The 21,074-nt window shown below is 39.3% G+C and overlaps 1 protein-coding gene across 3 annotated transcripts in view; it reads right to left on the bottom strand.

The window, feature by feature from the left end:
• POMT2 (protein O-mannosyltransferase 2) overlaps positions 1-19,677 on the bottom strand; it is a 64,719-nt gene extending 45,042 nt beyond the window's left edge. Inside the window, exons 1-7 of one of the 3 annotated variants that reach the window (XM_070733858.1) lie at positions 19,444-19,467; positions 17,307-17,403; positions 16,227-16,311; positions 13,697-13,801; positions 12,404-12,512; positions 6,895-7,003; positions 2,312-2,471 (exon numbers count right to left, since the gene is read on the bottom strand). In XM_070733858.1, the coding sequence (XP_070589959.1) occupies positions 2,312-2,471; positions 6,895-7,003; positions 12,404-12,512; positions 13,697-13,801; positions 16,227-16,311; positions 17,307-17,347 (609 nt within the window). In that variant the 5' untranslated portion in view covers positions 17,348-17,403; positions 19,444-19,467. Of the gene's footprint in view, positions 1-2,311; positions 2,472-6,894; positions 7,004-12,403; positions 12,513-13,696; positions 13,802-16,226; positions 16,312-17,306; positions 17,404-19,443 lie in introns of all 3 variants that reach the window. The other 2 variants (XR_011557457.1, XM_070733846.1) reach the window with 2 other exon arrangements.
• Between the last annotated feature and the right edge of the window lie 1,397 nt (positions 19,678-21,074).

Genomic DNA, 21,074 nt, shown 5'->3' with positions numbered 1-21,074 from the left:
TTATTTAGTATTATAGCAGATATTTTCAAATAATCTTGCATGAAATGCTGTCCAAGTCTAATATTTTCCACTCATCATTCAACTTATATTGTTATTGCAAGAATTTATTCCAGTTATCTAAGAAGAATGCAAATCGCAGAAAAGAATTACTGAATAAATTGTATAATATCCTATCGAAGAGAATTAATTAATAATATCGATGTGTTGTTTTTTCAGTTATTCTGTCAATACTGATCTTGCATAGTTTAAGATTCAAAAACTGTAATGACAACAATGCAGCTTAAATTTCCAAACAACCATCTGCAAAAGGAGTTTAAGCAAAATGATTTGCTTTATTCCATTTGAAATTGTTTAATACTTTTTCAAAAGCGGAAACTCAGGTCCTTGTATTTTAATCAAGAAAATAAATCACACAGCAGAAATAAAAAAAAATCACTTTTTCATAATAAAAGAAATAGAAACAATTGTTAAAATAACATTAAACTAAAATGTCATGCAGAGAAGACAGGACTTTGTTAAATTTTATATGCCAGAAAGCCACTTTTCTTGCTGTTAATGAGGTGTCAATTTAATATTGTATATTGTCAATGTCAGCATACTTCCCATTTAATTTCTTTTAAGCATTGAATAGAAATAATTTACTATCCGCAAATAATTTAAGTTCTTTCTACCAAGGCAAGCTATTTACGTCCAGAAAATAAACTCTTAGTGATGAATGACTTGCAGTTTTCTTCATCTTTAAAAAAGTAACTCAACATGTAAAGGCCATTAAGTCCATCAGGCATAGCTATAAACCAGTAATTTATTGGGTTAAAAAAAATCCAATTTGTAGGCTACATTTATTGCTTCACTAAATTTCAAACAATTTCCAGGCTTCCTCCCCAGGTCCCCAACAAACATCACAACTTATTATGGTAACCAATTTAAGACATTTCAGCAGTAAAATTTGTTATACAAAATCACTTCTAGAACTTTACGCATGGCTGTAAATTTGGGTACTCAACAACAATGCGAGATAATCTGTATATGTATATAGAATAACAGAAATGCAAAGGACCCTTGAGATCTTCTAGTCCAACCCCTTGCTTAAGAAGGAAAGCCCATAACATTCAGACAAATGTTTGTCCAATCTCCAATGTTGGAGCAGCCAATAATTTCTGGACTGCAGTGGTCCATTGAATAATTGTTCTGTCAGGAAAGTTCTACTTACAGTAGTTCAAAATCAATATCAAATTATAGATAGATAGACGGACAGACAGACAGACAGCAAATTATTCTAAAAATACGAGTTCCAGATATATTTGTAAAGAATCAGATAAGCAGGTTAGGAGATAGGAAATAGTAGGAATTAAGCCTCCATCGATTAGCATGACACAAACAAAAACACACAGATAATTACAAGTGAGAGAGGGCTGCATGGATTGGCCAAATTGATTAATGGCATTAAAGCCAGAGATCTATGAAATAATAGTTTAATACTCGGGCAATGTCAGCAGATGACTGACAAAGGCTTAGTAGAATAAAATTTTAATAATTCTAGTTCCGGAATTTGCAGAAAGTGTGTTTCTTTCTATACAAATCCCAGTGACCAGTTAGGTCCCACAGAGTGGGTCTTCTCCGGGTCCCGTCAACCAAACAATGTCACTTGGCAGGACCCAGAGGAAGAGCCTTCTCTGTGGCGGCCCCGACCCTCTGGAATCAACTCCCCCCAGAGATTAGAATTGCCCCCACCCTCCTTGCCTTTCGTAAACTGCTTAAAACCCACCTCTGCCGCCAGGCATGGGGGAACTGAGATACACTTTCCCCCTAGGCCTTTACAATTTTATGCATGGTATGTTTGTATGTATGATTGGTTTTTATATAATGGGTTTTTAAACTGTTTTTAGTATTGGATTTTGTTATATACTGTTTTACTGCTGTTGTTAGCCGCCCCAAGTCTGCGGAGAGGGGCGGCATACAAATCCAATAAATAAATAAATAAATAAATAAATACATACATACATACATACATACATACATACATACATACATACGTACATACATACACAGAGAGAGAGAGAAAGAGAGAGAGAGAGTACATACTTACACGCAATCCGAAAAATAAAGCATTGTCTTGAATGAATTACAACAATATTTCAATATATAATGCAAGTGGAGAGCTTATACAGTTCAGCCAACTGTATAAATATGAGTCCGAGGATATTTTAACTTGAATTCAGTAATCTAATTGATACCTTGCAATTTGTGGTCTGTTGTTAAGAATATATTTTTCATACAAATGTTAAAAAACAAATGAGTTTTACGTGCTCACCAGTGACAGACTAAGGTCTCCCAATAACTCCCAAAGTTCATAGATAGTATTCAGGCCAACCAGAAAGACAACAAAAAGGCCAACAAATTTCACCCCCATTGCACCAGCGAGGTTCACCCCAGTCAAACACAGCCAGAACCACCAGGGGGCAGTAAAGGACCTGTAAAATATAGAGTTTAAAGTTTTCTGTTCAGAATTACTATTTGGGGGGGGGATGTTTTGTTATGTTACAATTAAACAATCTTTAAATGTTTTGTTATGATTAAATAAGCATTGATAATTTTGTTATGTTAAATAGTTGCATTTTATATTAATAAAATGGAAGTTCTCTCATTATTTTACAAATGTATTTATGTTTTCAAAAAATCATATTAGTGGTCTACAGGTCTTAAAATTATGAATTTGGTGGTCCGTGGGATCTAAAAGTGGTGGTCCCTAAGGTTCAAAAGGTTGGGGACCCCTGCTATAGAAGTACATAATCAAGAAGCCTATTCTACAACAGCTGTCTCCAACTGGGTGTGTTCCAAATTTCCTCTGGAAAATGTAGGAATTGCAGTTCCAATAAACAGAGAGGACACCATTTGCGGTAAAACAGTTATCTTTTCTTGGGGAAAATTAAAATTTCTCCATAATTATATATAAAGCAATCTGATCAAATACTGTATACTGTTATTAGAACAATATGACTCTCTCGTTTAATACAGCTTTTTTTTTTTTTGGTACTACCTGTAAAATTAGGCAAACTTTGATTATCCACTGACAAATCCATCACCAATTGTAATATTTTGTTTTGTTTTATATTTCATGTATTTTTGTTTGTAATTCTGTCCACGACTATAATAAAGTAATCATAATAAAAATGTCCATTCAAAATCTGGTCTAGATAGATTAAAAACAATATCTCAGCATGCAGGAAGAAGGAGGCTCAGGTTCAAGTACCCACTTTACCACATAAACTCATGATATCTGTGAGCCACTGTCACTCTCACAGCGCTGTTGTGAAAAAACAAATGAGGAGAAACTACTGATTGCCATTTTGTAATCCTGAAGGAAAGGAGGAACACAAACCTAATTAATGCAGAAAACCTCATCTACGGGCACATAACTTATCAAAACAAAAACTTGTTAATTTTTTCTGAGATCCAAGCATTTGTTGTATCTGTCCCATCTACAGTTGAAGTTTAGCATAAATGTTGTTATTTGCACTATAGTTACTATAACAATGTACAGTGTTCCCTCGATTTTCACAGGGGATGCGTTCTGAGGCCGCCCGCAAAAGTCGAATTTCCGCGAAGAAGAGATGCGGAAGTAAATACACCATTTTTGGCTATGGACAGTATCACAAGCCTTCCCTTAACACTTTAAACCCCTAAATTACCATTTCCCATTCTCTTAACAATAATTTACTCACCATTATTACTGGTACTCACCATTGAATAAGACACTTAGTGATCCTGATATTTATAAACATAATTATTTATTAACAATATTTTTTTTTTGGTCATCATGCGGGAAAATCCGTGGTATAGAAAAAAACCACTAAGTATTTTTAAATTAATATTTTTAAAAAAAACCGTGGTATAGGCTATTCGAGAAGTTTGAACCCGCGAAAATTGAGGGAACACTGTATATATCCTTACTGTATTTTTTAAAAGTTCATTATAGATCTATGTATTTTATTGTGGCACTTCCTGGAATAAAAGTTTGATTGGTTAAGCAAAAAAAAAAATCATTTCACCATTTAGTTATACTTCTAATGCAGGACATTTCATTCCATATATTTTTTAAACCTCTTTGTCTTTTTGTTACAGTCTTTTGTGCAAACAAGCATGCTTAAGACTTAAGATTAATTTATTCATCTGCAATATATTAAAAAAAAACCACATGTACCCCACGCACTCGAGGCTGCCCAAGTAGGTAAAATTGTCAGATAAACAATCCGAACTTTGATGGTTTTATTACCTATATACTATAAATACATAAGCATTGCTCAGTGTTGTTGCGTTGACAGCATTGGGTGACAAATGCAAGTAATAAAAGACAGAGTACAATGATGTACTTTGGTAATAATTTTTCTAGAGACTAATGAAAGTAGATGAAAAATGTACAGTAATTCAATTCATAAAACATAATGATTTTAAACAGTGCTAAAGAGCTGGGATTTAATATCCAATAAATAGACAAACCAGGGATACAATAAATTTCACAGATCACTCTATCGCCACAAACATCCTCTTCTTACTACTAGTAGCTATCCTTTTCACTTTACTTGGGAAAGTAAGACAAGGTCCTATTAAAAACATCTACAATTTGATTAGAACCCACAGAACCTACCACAGGGGTGTCAAACTCACGTCGTCATGGCATCATCAAGTGACATATCACGACTTTTTTCCCCTTCACTAAACTGGGTGTAGCCAGTGTGTGAGATGCATCTGGCCCATGGACTGCGAGTTTGACAGCCCTGGTCTACCACAACAGGAAGCAGAGACTGTCCTCAACTTTCACAACCTTATCAGTATCATATGGCCACTTTTATGAGGTGTTTTTATAAAACAATAATAAAATAGCAGTAAATAATAGGACAGCAACAATAACTTGCATTAAAGCAATATTTCCTTTTGAAATAAACATTTATTTGCCAGTCTTATGAGTTTGCCAGTCTTATGCTAGTTTCAGCAATTGTATTATGGACACTAAATCCTTACAATTTAAACAGAATCTATTGCAGTGATGGGCGATCCTATGACACGGGTGCCACAAGTGGCAAGCGGAGCCATATCTGCTGGCACACAAGCTGTTGCACTAACTCATCTCCAATATGCCTGTGTGCCATCTGAATTTTGGCTTGCACTGAAGCTCTGGGAGGGCATTTTTGGCTTCCAGAGAGCCTCCAGGGGAATGGGGGAGGGCATTTTTACCCTTTGGAAACCTTTGGAGCCTGGGGAGGATGAAAAACAAGCCTATTGGGCCCACCAGAATTTGGAAAACGGGTCATTTCCAGCTCCAGAGAGCCTCCAGGAGGTAGGGGATGCTACTTTTGCCCTCCCAAGGCATTGAATTATGGGTGTGGGCATTCACGTATGCGCAATAGCATGCACACATTCTATTTTGGCACCCAAGGAAAAAAAGGTTCGCAATCACTGGTGTATTGTGTATTCCATTTTCTCATTTGTTTCCCTTCTTTGTTAAGAAACAAAGAAATGGTTATACTGTATTTTAACCATATATGTTATCAAACTTTTTTAAAAGTGTATGGCACATGTTATCCAGGACTGGCTGCCTCTGTGAAAGGAATTTTTTCGGACAATGTTATCTTTACCTGTAAGACCCCTGAATGCCAGTAGGCAATCGGGAGAGGCTCCTTTCTTGTGCCTACATAGTTTATTCGCTCACGGGAATCAAACCACTGATCTCAGCAGTGCGCGGGCCCAGTGTCTTATCACATGAGCGACCGTGGCCCCCTATCAAATTCTTAAAATTTTTCTTGATGAACTTTTGGCATTATAGCTGCTTTAGATTTTATACTGTAAATATTCCACAGGGCTCTTTGGGGTGTGAGTCATCTTTGGGACAAAGCATAGAAGCATATAAGCAATAGGAAGCCATACAAACAAGCAGAACAACAGTTTTTATCCTTGGGCTGTCAGACTTCGGAATGGAAAACAACTTTACAACATTGTGCGATTGACTTGCGAAGCCAGCGCAATGTGCAATATGCTCACATGAGGTAGGTGGATGGTGTGTTAGTAGAATTCGGGGATTTTGTGTGTTTCACTGTGAGTTGCATAGGGTTAGGGGGGTGCAGGAAGGGTTCGACTACTGAAATGCTCTCTACATGGGGCTACCTTTGAAAAGTGTTTGAAAACTTCAGATCGTGCAGAATGCAGCTGCGAGAACAGTCATGGGCTTCCCCAGGTATGCCCATGTTACGTCAACACTCCACAGTCTGCATTGGTTGCCGATCAATTTCCGGTCACAATTCAAAGTGTTGGTTATGACCTATAAAGCCCTTCATGGCATCGGGCCAGAATATCTCCAGGACCGCCTTCTGCCGCACGAATCCCAGCGACGGGTTAGGTCCCACAGAGTTGGCCTTCTCCGGGTCCCATCGACTAAACAATGTCATTTGGCGGGATCCAGGAGAAGAGCCTTCTCTGTGGCGTCCCCGACCCTCTGGAACCAGCTCCCCCCGGAGATCAGAACTGCCCCCACCCCCCTTGCCTTTCGTAAAGTTCTTAAGACCCATCTCTGCCGACAGGCATGGGGGAACTGAGACATCTCCCCCGGGCCTATACAGTTTATACATGGTATGTTTGCGTGTATGCTTGCTTTTAACAATGGGGTTTTTAGTGTTTTTTAAATTATTAGATTTGTTCTTACATTGTCTTTGTTATAGTTGTGAGCCGCCCCGAGTCTACGGAGAGGGGCAGCATACAAATCTAATAAATAATAATAATAAAATAAAAGGGAGGCTCAGCCAATTTCATTGTACACACGTTATACTCTGACAATAAAGGTTTGAACTGACTTGAATCGACAGGTTAAAATTTGCAACGTAAATAAATATGAATGCTCTTTACCTATCTGAATAGGAATTATATTTAACCATACTGAGAACCGCTCCCATAAGGAAGAACATCAAAATGGGGTCAAGAAGAATGTACTGTGAGATTGTAATGAAGCCAGTGTCTGAAAAAAAGGAGAGAAACATATACTAGCTTTGTCATTCAAATTCTTTATCAATGCTTAGCCAAACATAATCATACTGAATTTTAAAAGTAAATTGTCATATCCCAATATTTTCATTTAGAGACATTACAGTACTTAGACAGATATTCTGAATCTAAGATGATCCCCAACTTACATTCTCTCTCTCTCTCGCTCATGCTTGCATACTTGTACAAAGACAAGATAGAAAAAAGATGACTCCATCACCAAAAGATGACTCTAAAATAAACCTGTTCTTTCAAAGGTGAATTATTTTGTATAATTCTTTGAAGAGAAATATGTATTATTTATTAAACAGATGTATTAAGCTGACCATAGGTGATTATGAGAGGCTTGCAACATTTAAAAAATCCACCATATAATAAACACCCTTTGGGGAAAAAAACCCTTCATCCCACCTCCCAGGACAACTACAACACTAACAAATCAGCCACTTGATTGTTATTATTATTGCTTATTAAATTCATATGTCACTCAACTCCCAAAGGACTCCGTGCAGCTTAACAACAGAATAAAATATTAAAAGCATCTTAAACATTAAAACAATTATAAATCATACATATCATTCCATCGCCGGATCTCACCAAGCCAGGTCTTAACTGCTTTTCAGAAGGCCAATAGGGTGGGGGCAGTCCTGATTTCCGGAAGTAAATGGTTCCAGAGATCTGGGGCAGCCACAGAGAAGGCCCTTCCCTGCGGGCCCACCAGCCAACATTGTTTAGGTGATGGGACCTGGAGGAGACCATATGTGTGGGATTTCACCGGTCGCTGGAAGGCGGTCTCGAAGATAACCTGGCCCTAAGCCATGTAGGGCTATAAAGATAATGACCAACACCTTGAATTGTGCCTGGAGACCTATAGGGAGCCAATGAAGCTCATGGAGGATTGGTGTAATGTGGGTGTACTTAGGTGCACCCACAACAGCTTGTGCAGCTGCATTCTGGATCAATTGTAGTCTCCAAGCACTCTTCGAGGGTAGTCCCATGTAGAGCGTGTTGCAATAATCAATAATGAGGTGACAAGGGCATGATTGATTGTGAGGAGTGCTTCTCGATATAACTAGCCTCACAGTTGGTGCACTAGACAAATTTGTGCAAAGGTCCCTCTAGCAATAGTTGTCAAATGATGATCTAGTTTTAGCTGTGAGTCCAGGAGGACCCCCAAATTTCAAACCTGTTCTGAGGAGGACAATTTCTCCTCCCCCCCATCCAAGAGCCAAGGATGGACAGTTGACATAGTCTTTAAGAGGCAATAGCCACAGCTACTCGGTCTTGTCTGGGTTAAGTCTGAGCCTGTTGACTTCCATCCAGATCTTCACAGCCTCAAGGCACCGGCACATCACATCCACTGCTTCACTGAATTGGCGTGGGATAGAGATATACAACTGGTATCACCCGCATATTACTGATACCTCACCCTGAATTGTCGGATGACCTCACCCAGTAGTTTCCTGTACCTATTAAATAGGAGGGGGGAGAGTACCGAGCCCTGTGGCACCTGACAAACAAGAGGTCAAGGGGCGATCTCGGTCCTCTTACTAACACTGACTGAGATCGACCAGAGAGATAGGAGAACCACCGTAATACAGTGCCTCCTAGCCCCAATTCTCTTAGTCATCCTAGACCCAACTCTCTTAGTCATCCGTTCTGTGTTAGCAAAAACTTCAGAAGAAAAGGATTTAGGGGTAGTGATTTCTGACAGTCCCAAAATGGGTGAACAGTGTGGTCGGGTGGTAGGAAAAGCAAGTAGGATGCTTGGCTGCATAGCTACAGGTATAACAAGCAGGAAGAGGGAGATTGTGATCCAGCAGACGTGGTTGGTAAATCCACAATAACTGAATTTAAACATGCCTGGGATAAACATATATCCATCCTAAGATAAAATACAGGAAATAGTATAAGGGCAGACTAGATGGACCATGAGGTCTTTTTCTGCCATCAATCTTCTATGTTTGTATGTTTATATCCCAAAAGAATACCATGGTCAATGGTATTGAAAGCAGCTGAGAGGTCAAGTAGCACCAGGATGATCTCGGGCTTGCCAGAGATCATCCATCAGCCTGACCAAAGCAGTTTCCATGCTGTGGCCCAGTGTTTCCCAACCTTGGCCACTTGAAGATATTTGGACTTGAACTCCCAGAATTCCCCAGCCAGCGAATGCTGGCTGGGGAATTCTGGGAGTTGAAGTCCAGATATCTTCAAATGGCCAAGGTTGGGAAACACTGCTGTAGCCAGAACTGAAGCCAGATTGAAAGGGGTCCAGATAATCTGATTCATCCAATAACCATAGGAGCTGGAGTGCCACCACTTTCTCAACAACCTTCCCTACAAAGGGTAGGTTGGTGACTAGATGAAAGTTCTTTAATTCCACTGGGTTCAGGGAAGGCTTCTTGAGAATGGGTCGCCCAACCCCTTCCTTTAATGGTTGCAGAAAGAATCCCTCACTCAAGGACGTATTAATTAATGCCTGGAGCCAGCCTTGTGTCACCCTCCCACCCCACCCCGCTGGCCGAAACCAGCCAGGAGGGGCAGATAAGTGGAGGAATTCATCACTCATACTGCCTTGTCCTCTTCCTCAGGAGTCACGGATTCAAATTCATCCTACACGAAGAGGCTAAGACCCTCCCCTCTCATCTCAGTCAAAATTGCCCAATCAGAGTTCAGGTCTATCCAAATCTGAGCGACTTTATCCAACAGAAATGGCACAAATTCCTCAGCTCTAGTCTGCAAGAGCTTCTCCATTCCCTCTACATGATGGAGGGAATGAGTCACCCTAAAAAGGGCATCTGGGCGCAAATCAGCAGACACAATAAGTGCGGAAAAATGTGAGCATTTTGCCATTCGTATCACCCCTAAATAAGTCCTAATAAAGATTCTCAGAAGTGTTCGCTCACTTCATATTAGATAGATATAAAACACATAACACTGATTTCTTAAACAACAAATTAAAGTTTGTTAGAAACATAGAAACATAGAAGATTGAGGGCAGAAAAAGACCTCATGGTCCATCTAGTCTGCCCTTATACTATTTCCTGTATTTTATCTTAGCATGGGTATATGTTTATCCCAGGCATGTTTAAATTCAGCTACTGTGGATTTCCCGACCACGTCTGCTGGAAGTTTGTTCCAAGCATCTACTACTCTTTCAGTAAAGTAATATTTTCTCATGTTGCTTCTGATCTTTCCCCCAACTAACCTCATGATCACATGAATAAATATCTATCAGATTTTCTGCAAGATCCATAATACATCTCTGCACAATATTTCCCATAATTGAAGTGCCACTATTGAGAATCTCTCATAATGGGACTGGTTAGGTCCCACAGAGTCAGCCTTCTCCAGGTCCCACCAACTAGACCAGGGGTAGGGAACGTTGGCTCTTCTGTGACTTGTGGACTTCAACTCCCAGAATTCCTGAGCTAGCATGATTGGCTCAGGAATTCTGGGAGTTGAAGTCCACAAGTCATAGAAGAGCCAACGTTCCCTACCCCTGAACTAGACAATGTCATTTGGCGGGACCTCGAGGAAAAGCCTTCTCTGTGGGGGTCCCGGCCCTCTGGAATCAGCTCCCCCCAGAGATTCGTACTGCCCCCTCCTCGCCTTCCATAAGAATCTAAAGACTCATTTGTGCTGCCAGGCTTGAGGCCATTAGACTCTAGCCCCCTGGCCGACGAATGATGTTGTTGAGTGGGAATGATTTTAATATAATGGGGATTTTAGATTAGATAAATGAGTTTTATATTAGTTGGATTTAGGATTTGTATTGTATTGGGGTTTTTTTATATGTTGTAAGCCAGCCCAAGTCCCCAGAGAGGGGCGACATATAAATCCAATTAATAAATAATAATGGTCTGTTATCAGTAAATAGGATACAAAAGTTTGCCATAAGATTTTTTTTTTTTAACCCTGCTGTTCTGTTTGAAAAAACTCCCTAATGTTATGTTCCCGGGTCTATTTGACCTGGACTGCAAATTGATCATTTTAGGTACTTATACAGTCATACCTCGTCTTACGAACCTAATTGGTTCCAGGGGGAGGTTCGTAAGACGAAAGGTTCGTAAGACGAAACATTGTTTCCCATAGGAAACAATGTAAAGTCAATTAATCCGTGCAACCAACCCCCCCCCCAAAAAAACCCGCTGCTGCACGGCTGTGACCTTTTAAAACAGCCGCCCGGCTTCCCAGCCGTCTCCCGAAGCCGAGCGCCAAACCCAAACTTCCGCGTTTGGCATTCGGAGGCTGCTGGAAAGCTGCGCGGCTGTTTTAAAAGGTGACAGCCGGGCTGGGGGGCTTCCCAGCAGCCTCCGAACGCCAAACGCGGAAGTTTGGGTTTGGCATTTGGCTTCGGGAGACGGCTGGGAAGCCGCGCGGCTGTTTTAAAAGGTCACAGCCAGCCTCAATTTTTTCAGTTCAATTTTCATATCATTATGTTCATAAATGTTCAAACTAGTTTTCCAGTGGAAAAAGCTTTCAAAAAGACCAAATTCAAGTACCTAAAAAAAATCATTTTGGTCCGGGTCTATATGACCCGAAACAGTCAACGTGAGTAAAAAAAAAATTTTCCCCACCCCCACAAATATTTTTATGATGATCAGCCATGTTAAAATGAGTAAATGAATGCATAAGATATTAAAAATATTTCGGATTTGAAGCCTGCGTAAATATAAAGTGAAAATGTTTGCAAGCAGCCAAGGGGGGGGGCTTATTTATGATTGTAAACAACCAATAAGAAATATTTCTTTCAGTTCATTTATATTTTTCTTATATTCAGAAATATTCAAACTACCAATCCCACACCAACTTTAGTAAAATTGAGCACATTTTGCAAGCAAAACTATCCATAAATTGAAAAATATTTCACAAAAACGGGGGGGCATGCATTCTATCAGCAAAATAAACCAATAAGAATTACTTTTTTCATTTCAATTTTCATATCATTGTGTGCAGAAATGTTCAGACTACTTTCCAAGTGAAAAAAGTATTCAAATTGACCAAACATAAGTACTTCAAATGAAGAGTTTTCGGTCCGGGTCAGGGTGACCCGGGAACAGAAGAAGTGTGACTTTTTGTTTTTCAGCAAGAAAGAAGCCCCCCACCCCCCAAAAAAAATTCTCATAGAGAGAACCCCTGAAATGATGAAACGTCATGAAATTTCAAGTTTCAGATATGCAGGGAAATTTTTTTACAGGGACTCAAACTTGGCTTCGGGTCACATACGACCCGAACAGAACAGCAAGGTTAAAGAAATTTGGCATAAGATTAAATATGAACAAGATGCATGCAGACTTGCCAATTATCTCAAGGAATCTTTCACAATAGAAAAGAGCAAACAAAGACCAAGCCATGCAAAACAGCTGCTTACCAAAAATCAGGATGGTAGCAGTGATTACTGCTGCAGGCAATGATCTGGACAACTCCAGCACTGTGAGGTAGCAGAATGGGATCAGACATGAGCCAAGGAATGCACAAAACTAAATAAAAGAGAAGAGAAACATTCTTCACAAGGTCATTAAGATTATCTGGCTTCACCCACTGACTTTTCTTGTGGGAACCTGATTGGGAAGATCCCAAATGGCAATCACATGACCTCGGGATACGTGAACTTTGATAAACACATGCTGGTTGACAAGCATCCAAAATCTTTAAAAAATATATTTAAATAATAATAAAGGATGTAATTTATTCTGCTAGGCATTGCATACCTTAGATACAATTTTTCAATTACTCTTCCTCATTTCTTTTACTTTATACATAACCAGTTCTTAAAATACTAAATCAATTCCTTAATTCTATTCACTCCATTCTAACATCATTAATATGTGTGTCCCAAAGTAGTGAAACCACTTGCAGATCAATCAGCTATATTGTTACTACTTGCACAGGAAAAGTCACAAGTAAAGAATGGCATACTTGAGATCAAAAAAGCTCCAACACAGAAAATAAACATCCCACCTCCCTTATTTATTCCTATACATTTTCAAACTTTAGCTATAAATTACATTTCATTTAAACATCCAGAAGAAATATTTAAGAAATATTTCTTTTAAAAATGAGGCTTTTTAAAAAGTAGGCTATTTCAAAATCTCTTCTTAAAATCTAAAGTGGATCTAACATTTCCTTTCATCATCAGTAATTCAGGACCCTCCCCATGATAGGTGGTCCCATCCAGTGGTGGGTTGCTGCCGGCTTTATAACCGGTTCATTGTGCATGCGTGCGTTTGCAGTTCAGAGGAAATAGAACTTCCGCATTGCAAGTTAGGCAAGGAGCAAAGAAAACAGCTGTGGAACGGCAATTCAATCCGCCTGATCAGCTGGGCTCTGGAAGCCGAGGTAAAGGTCACTATAACCCAGGGGCGGACGGGACCACTTTCACAGATACAGAGAACCGGTTCACTCTCGTCTTGGAGTCAGAGCTAACGATTTGGGTGAACTGGCCCAAACCAGTAGCAACCCACCACTGGTACCATTATACTAGTTCTTTAGAACAAGTTTGCAAGAAGAACGAACTGATAGAAAAAGGCTGTTTCATCCCTGAATTAAGACTTTTTCCACAGACAGAAGGAATCTGGAACAGAATAAATTCTGGCTCTAACATTTATTAGAACTTAAAAGAGAAACCCGCTACTGTTCTCCAATGATATATTTATAATCTTACCGCTCTCATTCCTATATAGTTATGTTGTTCATATTTGTCCCCAGGCTTCTGGAAAGGAAAAGTCCCATCATAGCCACTCAGATAGCCAGCAAGTCCTATTAACATCTAGGGATGAAGAGGACCAATATTAATAGAAGACAATTCAAAAGCTTATCAGATCAAATCAAATATTATTTGATCAGTACTGTATAACAGTGTTTCCCAACCTTGGGAACTTGAAGATATCTGGACTTCAACTCCCAGAGTTTCCCAGCCAGCCAATACTGGCTGGAGGATTCTGGGAGTTGAAGTCCAGATATCTTCAAGTTCCCAAGGTTGGGAAACACTGCTGTATAAGATGCACCCTTTTCCTACCTAAAAGAAAGTGAAAATTTTGTTGTCTTATACTCTAAATGTAGCTTTTTTGAAGCTTTTTTCCCCCAGCCCTAACGAGATACCAATGATCTTCCTGGCTCTTACTGGCTTGCAGGCTTTTTTTATTGCTAATCATTGCAAAGAAGGTTTTTTCCAGCTCTAAGTCTTTACAGGCTTTTTTTCATTGCTACTTGTTCAGAAGAATATTTTTCCAGCCCGAACAAGGTGCTAACGATCTTCTCGGCTTGTAGGCTTTTTCATTGCTACTCTCTCCGAAGAAGGTTTTTTTAAGCCCTAACCATGGGATAACCGAGTTTTCAGAGAAGGGGGGCATACAAATCAAATCAAATCAAATCAAATAAATAAATAAATAAATAAATAAATTAAATAAAATAATGTGCTGAAGCTGACCAGACTAAGGATGCTAGCTAGATGAATACAGTGATCCCTCGATTTTCGCGATCTCGATTATCGCGAAACGCTATACCACGGTTTTTCAAAAAATATTAATTAAAAAATACTCCACGGTTTTTTTGCTATACCACAGTTTTTCCCACCCGATGACGTCATACGTCATCACCAAGAGTCACTTCTCTGTCTCTTTCTCTTTCTTTCCTGTCATTCTCTGCTTCAATCATTTTCTCATTTCTCTTTTTTTCTCCCCTTTTTTCTATAATTTCTCTCTCTCTTCCTTCCACTCTTCTCTCTCTCTCTTTCTTCCTCTCTCTCACTGTCTTCCTTCCTTTCTCATCTTTCTTTCTCTCTCTCTTTCTCTATCTTGCTTCTTCCTCTCTCACACTCTCTTCCTCCCTCTCTCATCTCTTTCTTTCCTTCTCTCTCTTTCTCTATCTCTCCCCCTCTTGCTCTCGAGCGGCAAATGGCGGCCGGGCGGGCGGGTGAACGGGCGAGTGAGCGGCCGGGCGGGTGAACGGGTGAACGGGCGAGCGGCGAGCGAGCAGCCGGGCGGGCGAGCAGTGAACGGCGGGCAGGCGGGTGCTGGGGGGTGGGGGCAGCCGGCATTCAAAGCAATCTGTCGGCTTCCGCACTCTCGTCGCTCCCCGCCTCCACCATCTGCGCATGCGCGGCCATGGAAAAAAAGGCACGCATGCGCAGATGGTGTTTTTACTTCCGCACCACTATACTGCGGAAAATCGATTATCGCGAGAGGTCTTGGAACATAACCCTCGCGATAATCGAGGGATCACTGTACATGTTAGGCAGATTCCCCCCCCCCTATTTTTCTACCCAAAACCTAAGGTAAATAAAAAGTATTGCCTATAGCTCATTGCTTTCAAATATAAATCTTGTGGTTAAATATGCAGATGTAATGAGAATGGAAGAAAGCTATCACTATTATGATCTCCTTATCAATGTATAGACAAGCATCAGATCAAAAACATCAACAGAGGTCTAGCAATTAAGTAAAATTAAAGTTAGCCCTAGATTACAATGGAAGTAAAATAAAATAAAAAATAAAAGCATGGATAGAAAACAATGAACAAAGTAAATCTATTCTTAATGGTTGTGATTCCAAAATGTATAAATGAGTAGGCATGCCAAGAAAAAATACACTATAAATACTCAGAAAATAGTTAATGTTAAGAATATTGACATCCCAAACTTTCATATTATAAAATTTTATACATAACAAAACTCTAAAAACTCTAATAATTAAGCAAAATGTTAACAAATAATATATATTTTCAGGTCTGGAAACTGAACTGCAAAAAATAATGTGTGAAGGCAGATCAATAAATTAAATTTAGATTCATATTTACTTTTAACATTCAGAATTTTATATGATTAATCTCTATCAATTACTGAATACTTTCATCCTTTTGTCACATTAAAAATTGCAATTTAAAAGCAAGCTTTCATTAGATTGGAACTGCACTAACGTTTTTAGAGTTGAGCATTTTTGAAGTAATAGTTTACCATATAACACTAAAACCAATCAGATTTAAACTGATTTATCAATTTTGAAAAAGATTGTTTCTCATGTTCCAGCCAAGGTTGAAAGAGCAACCAGATAACAACATCCAAATTATAAAACCGAAATAATTACTATTTTAAAGAATATCCACTGAATTTTTTTTAATGCTTACAGAAACTAACAAAGTTCCATCAAAGTATTAACTAAATCTGAAAAAGGTGAAATATTATGGTATATTTTTACCTTCCCCAAAGGTGGATGGACATCAAAGAAAAATGTCCGGTTAATATAATAACTCCCCATCTTTCCAAAATGTGTTTCATCCCAGCTATAAAAAGACAAAAGTAATATCAGTTCATTATCAGTGTTTGAACTTTATACTTACTTACACTTTTTAGTCTTGTTTACTTCTAGTTTATTAGAATGATGAATTCTTAATAGTTCTGCATGTAGTTCATGAAAAAAGCAGCTGATCTTTAATTTCCACTAAGGCTAGGTAAAGAATTCTCTTAGATCATATTAAGTTACATGGTTTAATTTAATTCTACAAATATGCAACTCTATTACATTGACTTTCACCCCATATCTTCATTTCCTTCAAAATAGGATGCACAATTAAGCACCTTTAAAATGTACAAACTAGGAAGCTGACATGCCCACAAAAATTAAAAACTGAGAGTTGTGGCCATAGCTTTCGCAAACAAATCTTAAAACCGGGATATGCAGGAACAATGAAAACTAATCATAGTTTGCTGTAAAAGTATAGTGTCTGTTTTGGAAAAGTTCACTCTCCAACTCATCCTGCTAGAAATAAATCAAGAATTTATATCCCAGCAGTTTGAGCCTATTTATAATTAGACAAACTTAAGTTCATGTTAAGGCATAGGCTTTGGTATGAATAACTGTGCATATTGGATCACTCTTATTTTACTTTGTTTAGTTTATAATGATGATTACAGTTTCTGTAGGTTTCTAATCATTTAAGGTTGCAAGCATTATTTTTGTATGTCAAGAATAACAAGGTAGACAGAAACGGGTGATTTGTAGATCATTTTGATGCTGGTTCGCCTAGGCCCACATAGAGTGCACGCACGCACCCCTACAGCAATAAAGAAAATAGCTTGTGCGCATGTGCAAAAGCAAAATCCAAGATAGCAGCGCCCATGGGCCAGCAGCAACATAACTGGCTCTATGACATCATCACTGGTTTACTAACGGTTCTAAAAACCAGTTAGAAGTGGTAGGAACGACCACCTCTGGACAGGACCCAAGCAAAGACATTATTCTCCCTTGCCAAACGCCTTAAAAAGCCCTTCAAAATACCTGCAGGGCAAGAGCTGTCCAGATCTAAAAGAGAATCGCATTCCAGGGGGCAGGGGCTGCTACAGTGAAGGCATGCTTCTGCAATCCTGAAATGACACTGTGTAATTAAAGGAATTATTCTGAAAAACTCTGCAGGATTGAATTAACCAGGTAGATACTACAGGGCAAGAGACAACTCTATGTATTACCAGGTCCTATGCCACTTGTATTAACTAAAAACCAGAGGTGGACTAAATTGCAGAACTTATAATAAATCAGCATGCCATTTCCGGAAGGAGTTGGGCGGCTTTTAAATCAAATCAAATCCATTCATTTCAATTCCTGAAATAAGTAGGACTATTGCTTCATAGATTTAAATGCCATAGCTCAAAAATTTCTATACAAAGTACCCTCAATAAAAATGTCCTAGAATGGACCTGCACATATATTTATCACATTTAACATATTAATACTTTTTTTACTACAAAGCGAACGCTTGGACCACTGCAACCAACAACGTTCGATTAAGAAAACAAATTCAGTCCAATGTCTCTGCACTTTCATATTTTATTTTGTGATGTTTTGAAGAGTGCAACCATGTCTCTTAAAAATGTACAATACTGACAGATCAGCAGAAGTGTAAAGAGCTTGGTCATTTCTTTGTGTCAAAAACGCTGTTTCTGAACCCAGATGTATTTGAATTCTGCTTAACCAGGTCAGATTCTTGTATTTATTTATTTGTTTGTTTTGTCAAGTATGACAAAACTTTTGTTATAGCCGTGAGAGCTATCATGGGACTTCCCAGATTTTCCCACATTTTGTCAACACTCCGCGGTCTGCACTGGCTGCCGATCAGTTTCCGGTCACAATTCAAAGTGTTGGTAATGACCTATAAAGCCCTACATGGCATCGGACCAGAGTACCTTCAGAACCGCCTTCTGCTGCACGAATCCCAGCGACCGATAAGGTCCCACAGAGTTGGCCTTCTCCGGGTCCCGTCGACTAAGCAATGTCGTCTGGCGGGCCCCAGGGGAAGAGCCTGCTCTGTGGCGGCCCCGCCCCTCTGGAATCAACTCCCCCGAGATCAGAACGGCCCCCACCCTCCTTGCCTTTCGCAAGTTACTTAAGACCCACCTTTGTGCTATCCTGAGCACATATAGTTTTATGAATGGTATGATTGTATTGAATGGTTCTTAATGATGGGTTTTTTAAATGTTTTTGTTGCTTTTTAAATATTGGATTTGTATATTGTTGTGATTGTTGTGAGCCGCTCCAAGTCTCCAGAGAAGGGAGGCATACAAATCTAATAAATTAAATAAAATAAAATTAAGTAGTATTGGTGGTATACAAAGATGTAACAATATTTATATACATGATACTAGTAAAAGAGAAACATTAGGACAGGGGATGGAAAGCACGCTGGTGCACTCATGCACGCTGTTCTGAACCTGATATAGTATTTGAATTTTGCTTAACCAGGTCAGATTCTTGTATTTCATCCGTTTGGTGTTCGCTGTTATTATTTTTTATTATTATTTATTAGATTTGTATGCCGCCCCTCTCCGTAGACTCGGGGCGGCTCACAGCAATAATAAAAACAGTACTCTAGCCTCTACATCACTGTTTCTCAACCTTGGCAACTTGAAGATATTTGGACTTCAATTCCCAGAATTCCCCAGCCAGAAATTCTGGGAGTTGAAGTCCAGATATCTTCAAGTTGCCACGGTTGGGAAACACTGCTCTACATGACACCACATATTCGATCTTAAAGCCAGATTAAGATCTAGGCCAATCTGGCACCTTCACTCAAATAAAGCTACCTTTGGACTAATTACTCAAGTATAGTACAGCCTAACCCAATTCAACTCATAATGTTGTTAGGAGGACAGAAATGAAAGAGCATGATGCATGCACATAGGAAAGAGCCCGACCCAAAATGTTACTTTTGCTTATATTCTGCCTTTCAGGGCAAACGACCCCAAGGCAGCTTAACCAAAAAGCAACTGCACGAGTCACCTGGAAACAATCAATCTCCTATTGAAGTGAGCTCCAATGCAAAAGGTTTTTAAAAAAACAAAAACACTTCCCTTCCCCCGAGAGGCCCCGCCTCTAAAGTAAAGCCCCGCCCCCGTCGCCATGGCATCCCGCAACCCAATACCAGATGTGCGGCGGCTCCCGCAGCCGGTAGAAACGCGTAGCAAAGCTTAGGAAAGTGATGAAGGCGAGAGGGCTCCAGAACCGCCTTGGATTCGCGCGGGCGGAGGGAGCCAAGATAGGAACACTCGCCAGTCTGAGTGTTTTTCGCTGCCGTAGGCCCAGCACGGCCGGGCAATTCTTGTTCGTGGCTAGTGGCATTCGCGCCCTGATGGGAGACGCCTCCTGTCGGCTCCCGTAAATCGGGCGCAGCGCATCACGGGAAGCAGAGTCCACTTCGAGAAGCATGTTGGGCAAACGTATCGGGTAGTTGCACCCACGTGAAGGGAAAAAGCTGACACACCCTCCCTTTTTTTACAGCATTGTGGGAAATGTAGTTCTTGGAATATGGTTATGTACTCGTATGAAGTTAACCCTCAAAACTCATTCCCATCGGCATCGATGAGCTTATTTATTTATTATTAGATTTGTATGCCGCCCCTCTCCGAAGACTTGCTCCTTATACTATTATACTAGTGCCTTAATTTTGTTGGACTCAACAAAACCCTCTTTTGCTTGTCCATCCATGCTCGAAGTGGGCCAGTGACATCTCTTTCCTGGCTGCTACATCTCTGAGCACTCCCAAGTGCAAAAAAATAGGCATTAATCTTTTTTGTATGTCCATTGAAAGAGGGATTGTAATTTAGATCTTGCTTTCCACTTTGTATTCAGTGAAATGAATTGACCTAAACTTGCTTTTAATCAATTTGGCCCGGTAGGGGGGGGGGGCATTAAAAAATCCTCTTATAAAAAAAGTAATGCGCTCACTTCATATATTCAGGAAAATGTGAAAGGCCATGCCAAGGTTTATGTGCTGTCAGATGAGTAAGAGCTCAGTTGGATTGTCACCTAAGTGGAACTTGAAATTTAAGAATCAATATTCAAAATACACAAGGAATGCTTTTCAATATTTTATAGATAGATATAATATAGTATCAATACACACATAAACATTTCTGACAACCTGATTTAGTTAGAATTTTTTCAGGCTACTTACTTGAACATTCCTGGTTTCTTAGTCAATTTTTTAAATTGCTGTCCTTTAATAAATCATTGTAGGAGGACGCCCATATTACTGCACTCTATGTAATTAACCCAAATGTAGCCCAAAGTCAGGATTCTGGAAGCACCTTTTTAGACATGCTAGCAATCTGAATAAATAAAATTTATTGGCCTGAGAAAATGTTTGCAAATTCCTTCAAATCCTTTAATGGTTTGAATCTCCTGTCAGTTTTTTGTCTCTTGCCTAGCTATTACATGGTTACAATATAATAAAGTGTGTGTGTGTGTGTATATATATATACAAAGTGAAGTGAAGATAGAAGCAACTTTTAAATTTGTATTTGACCATCAATTTTTTGTGTCCTTAATTTAATATAATTTATTCGACTTCTATGCCACCCAATCCCGTAGGATTTAAGGCGGCTTACAACAATACAGAATAATACAATAGTACAATAATAAAAAGAAATTGAACATCAGCAGTAGATTAAAAGCCCATTATAACCCTAACGAACCGATTATAAAAACTGCAAAAATCAATCTAACAAACATACATACCAGCCAAACATAATTAAGCTTCCCTATATGAAAGAA

The sequence above is a fragment of the Erythrolamprus reginae genome, chromosome 1, assembly GCF_031021105.1.
Source record: "Erythrolamprus reginae isolate rEryReg1 chromosome 1, rEryReg1.hap1, whole genome shotgun sequence".
In the NCBI taxonomy this organism is placed as follows: Eukaryota; Metazoa; Chordata; class Lepidosauria; order Squamata; family Dipsadidae; genus Erythrolamprus; species Erythrolamprus reginae.
This window is presented reverse-complemented; position numbering and strand designations above follow the sequence as displayed.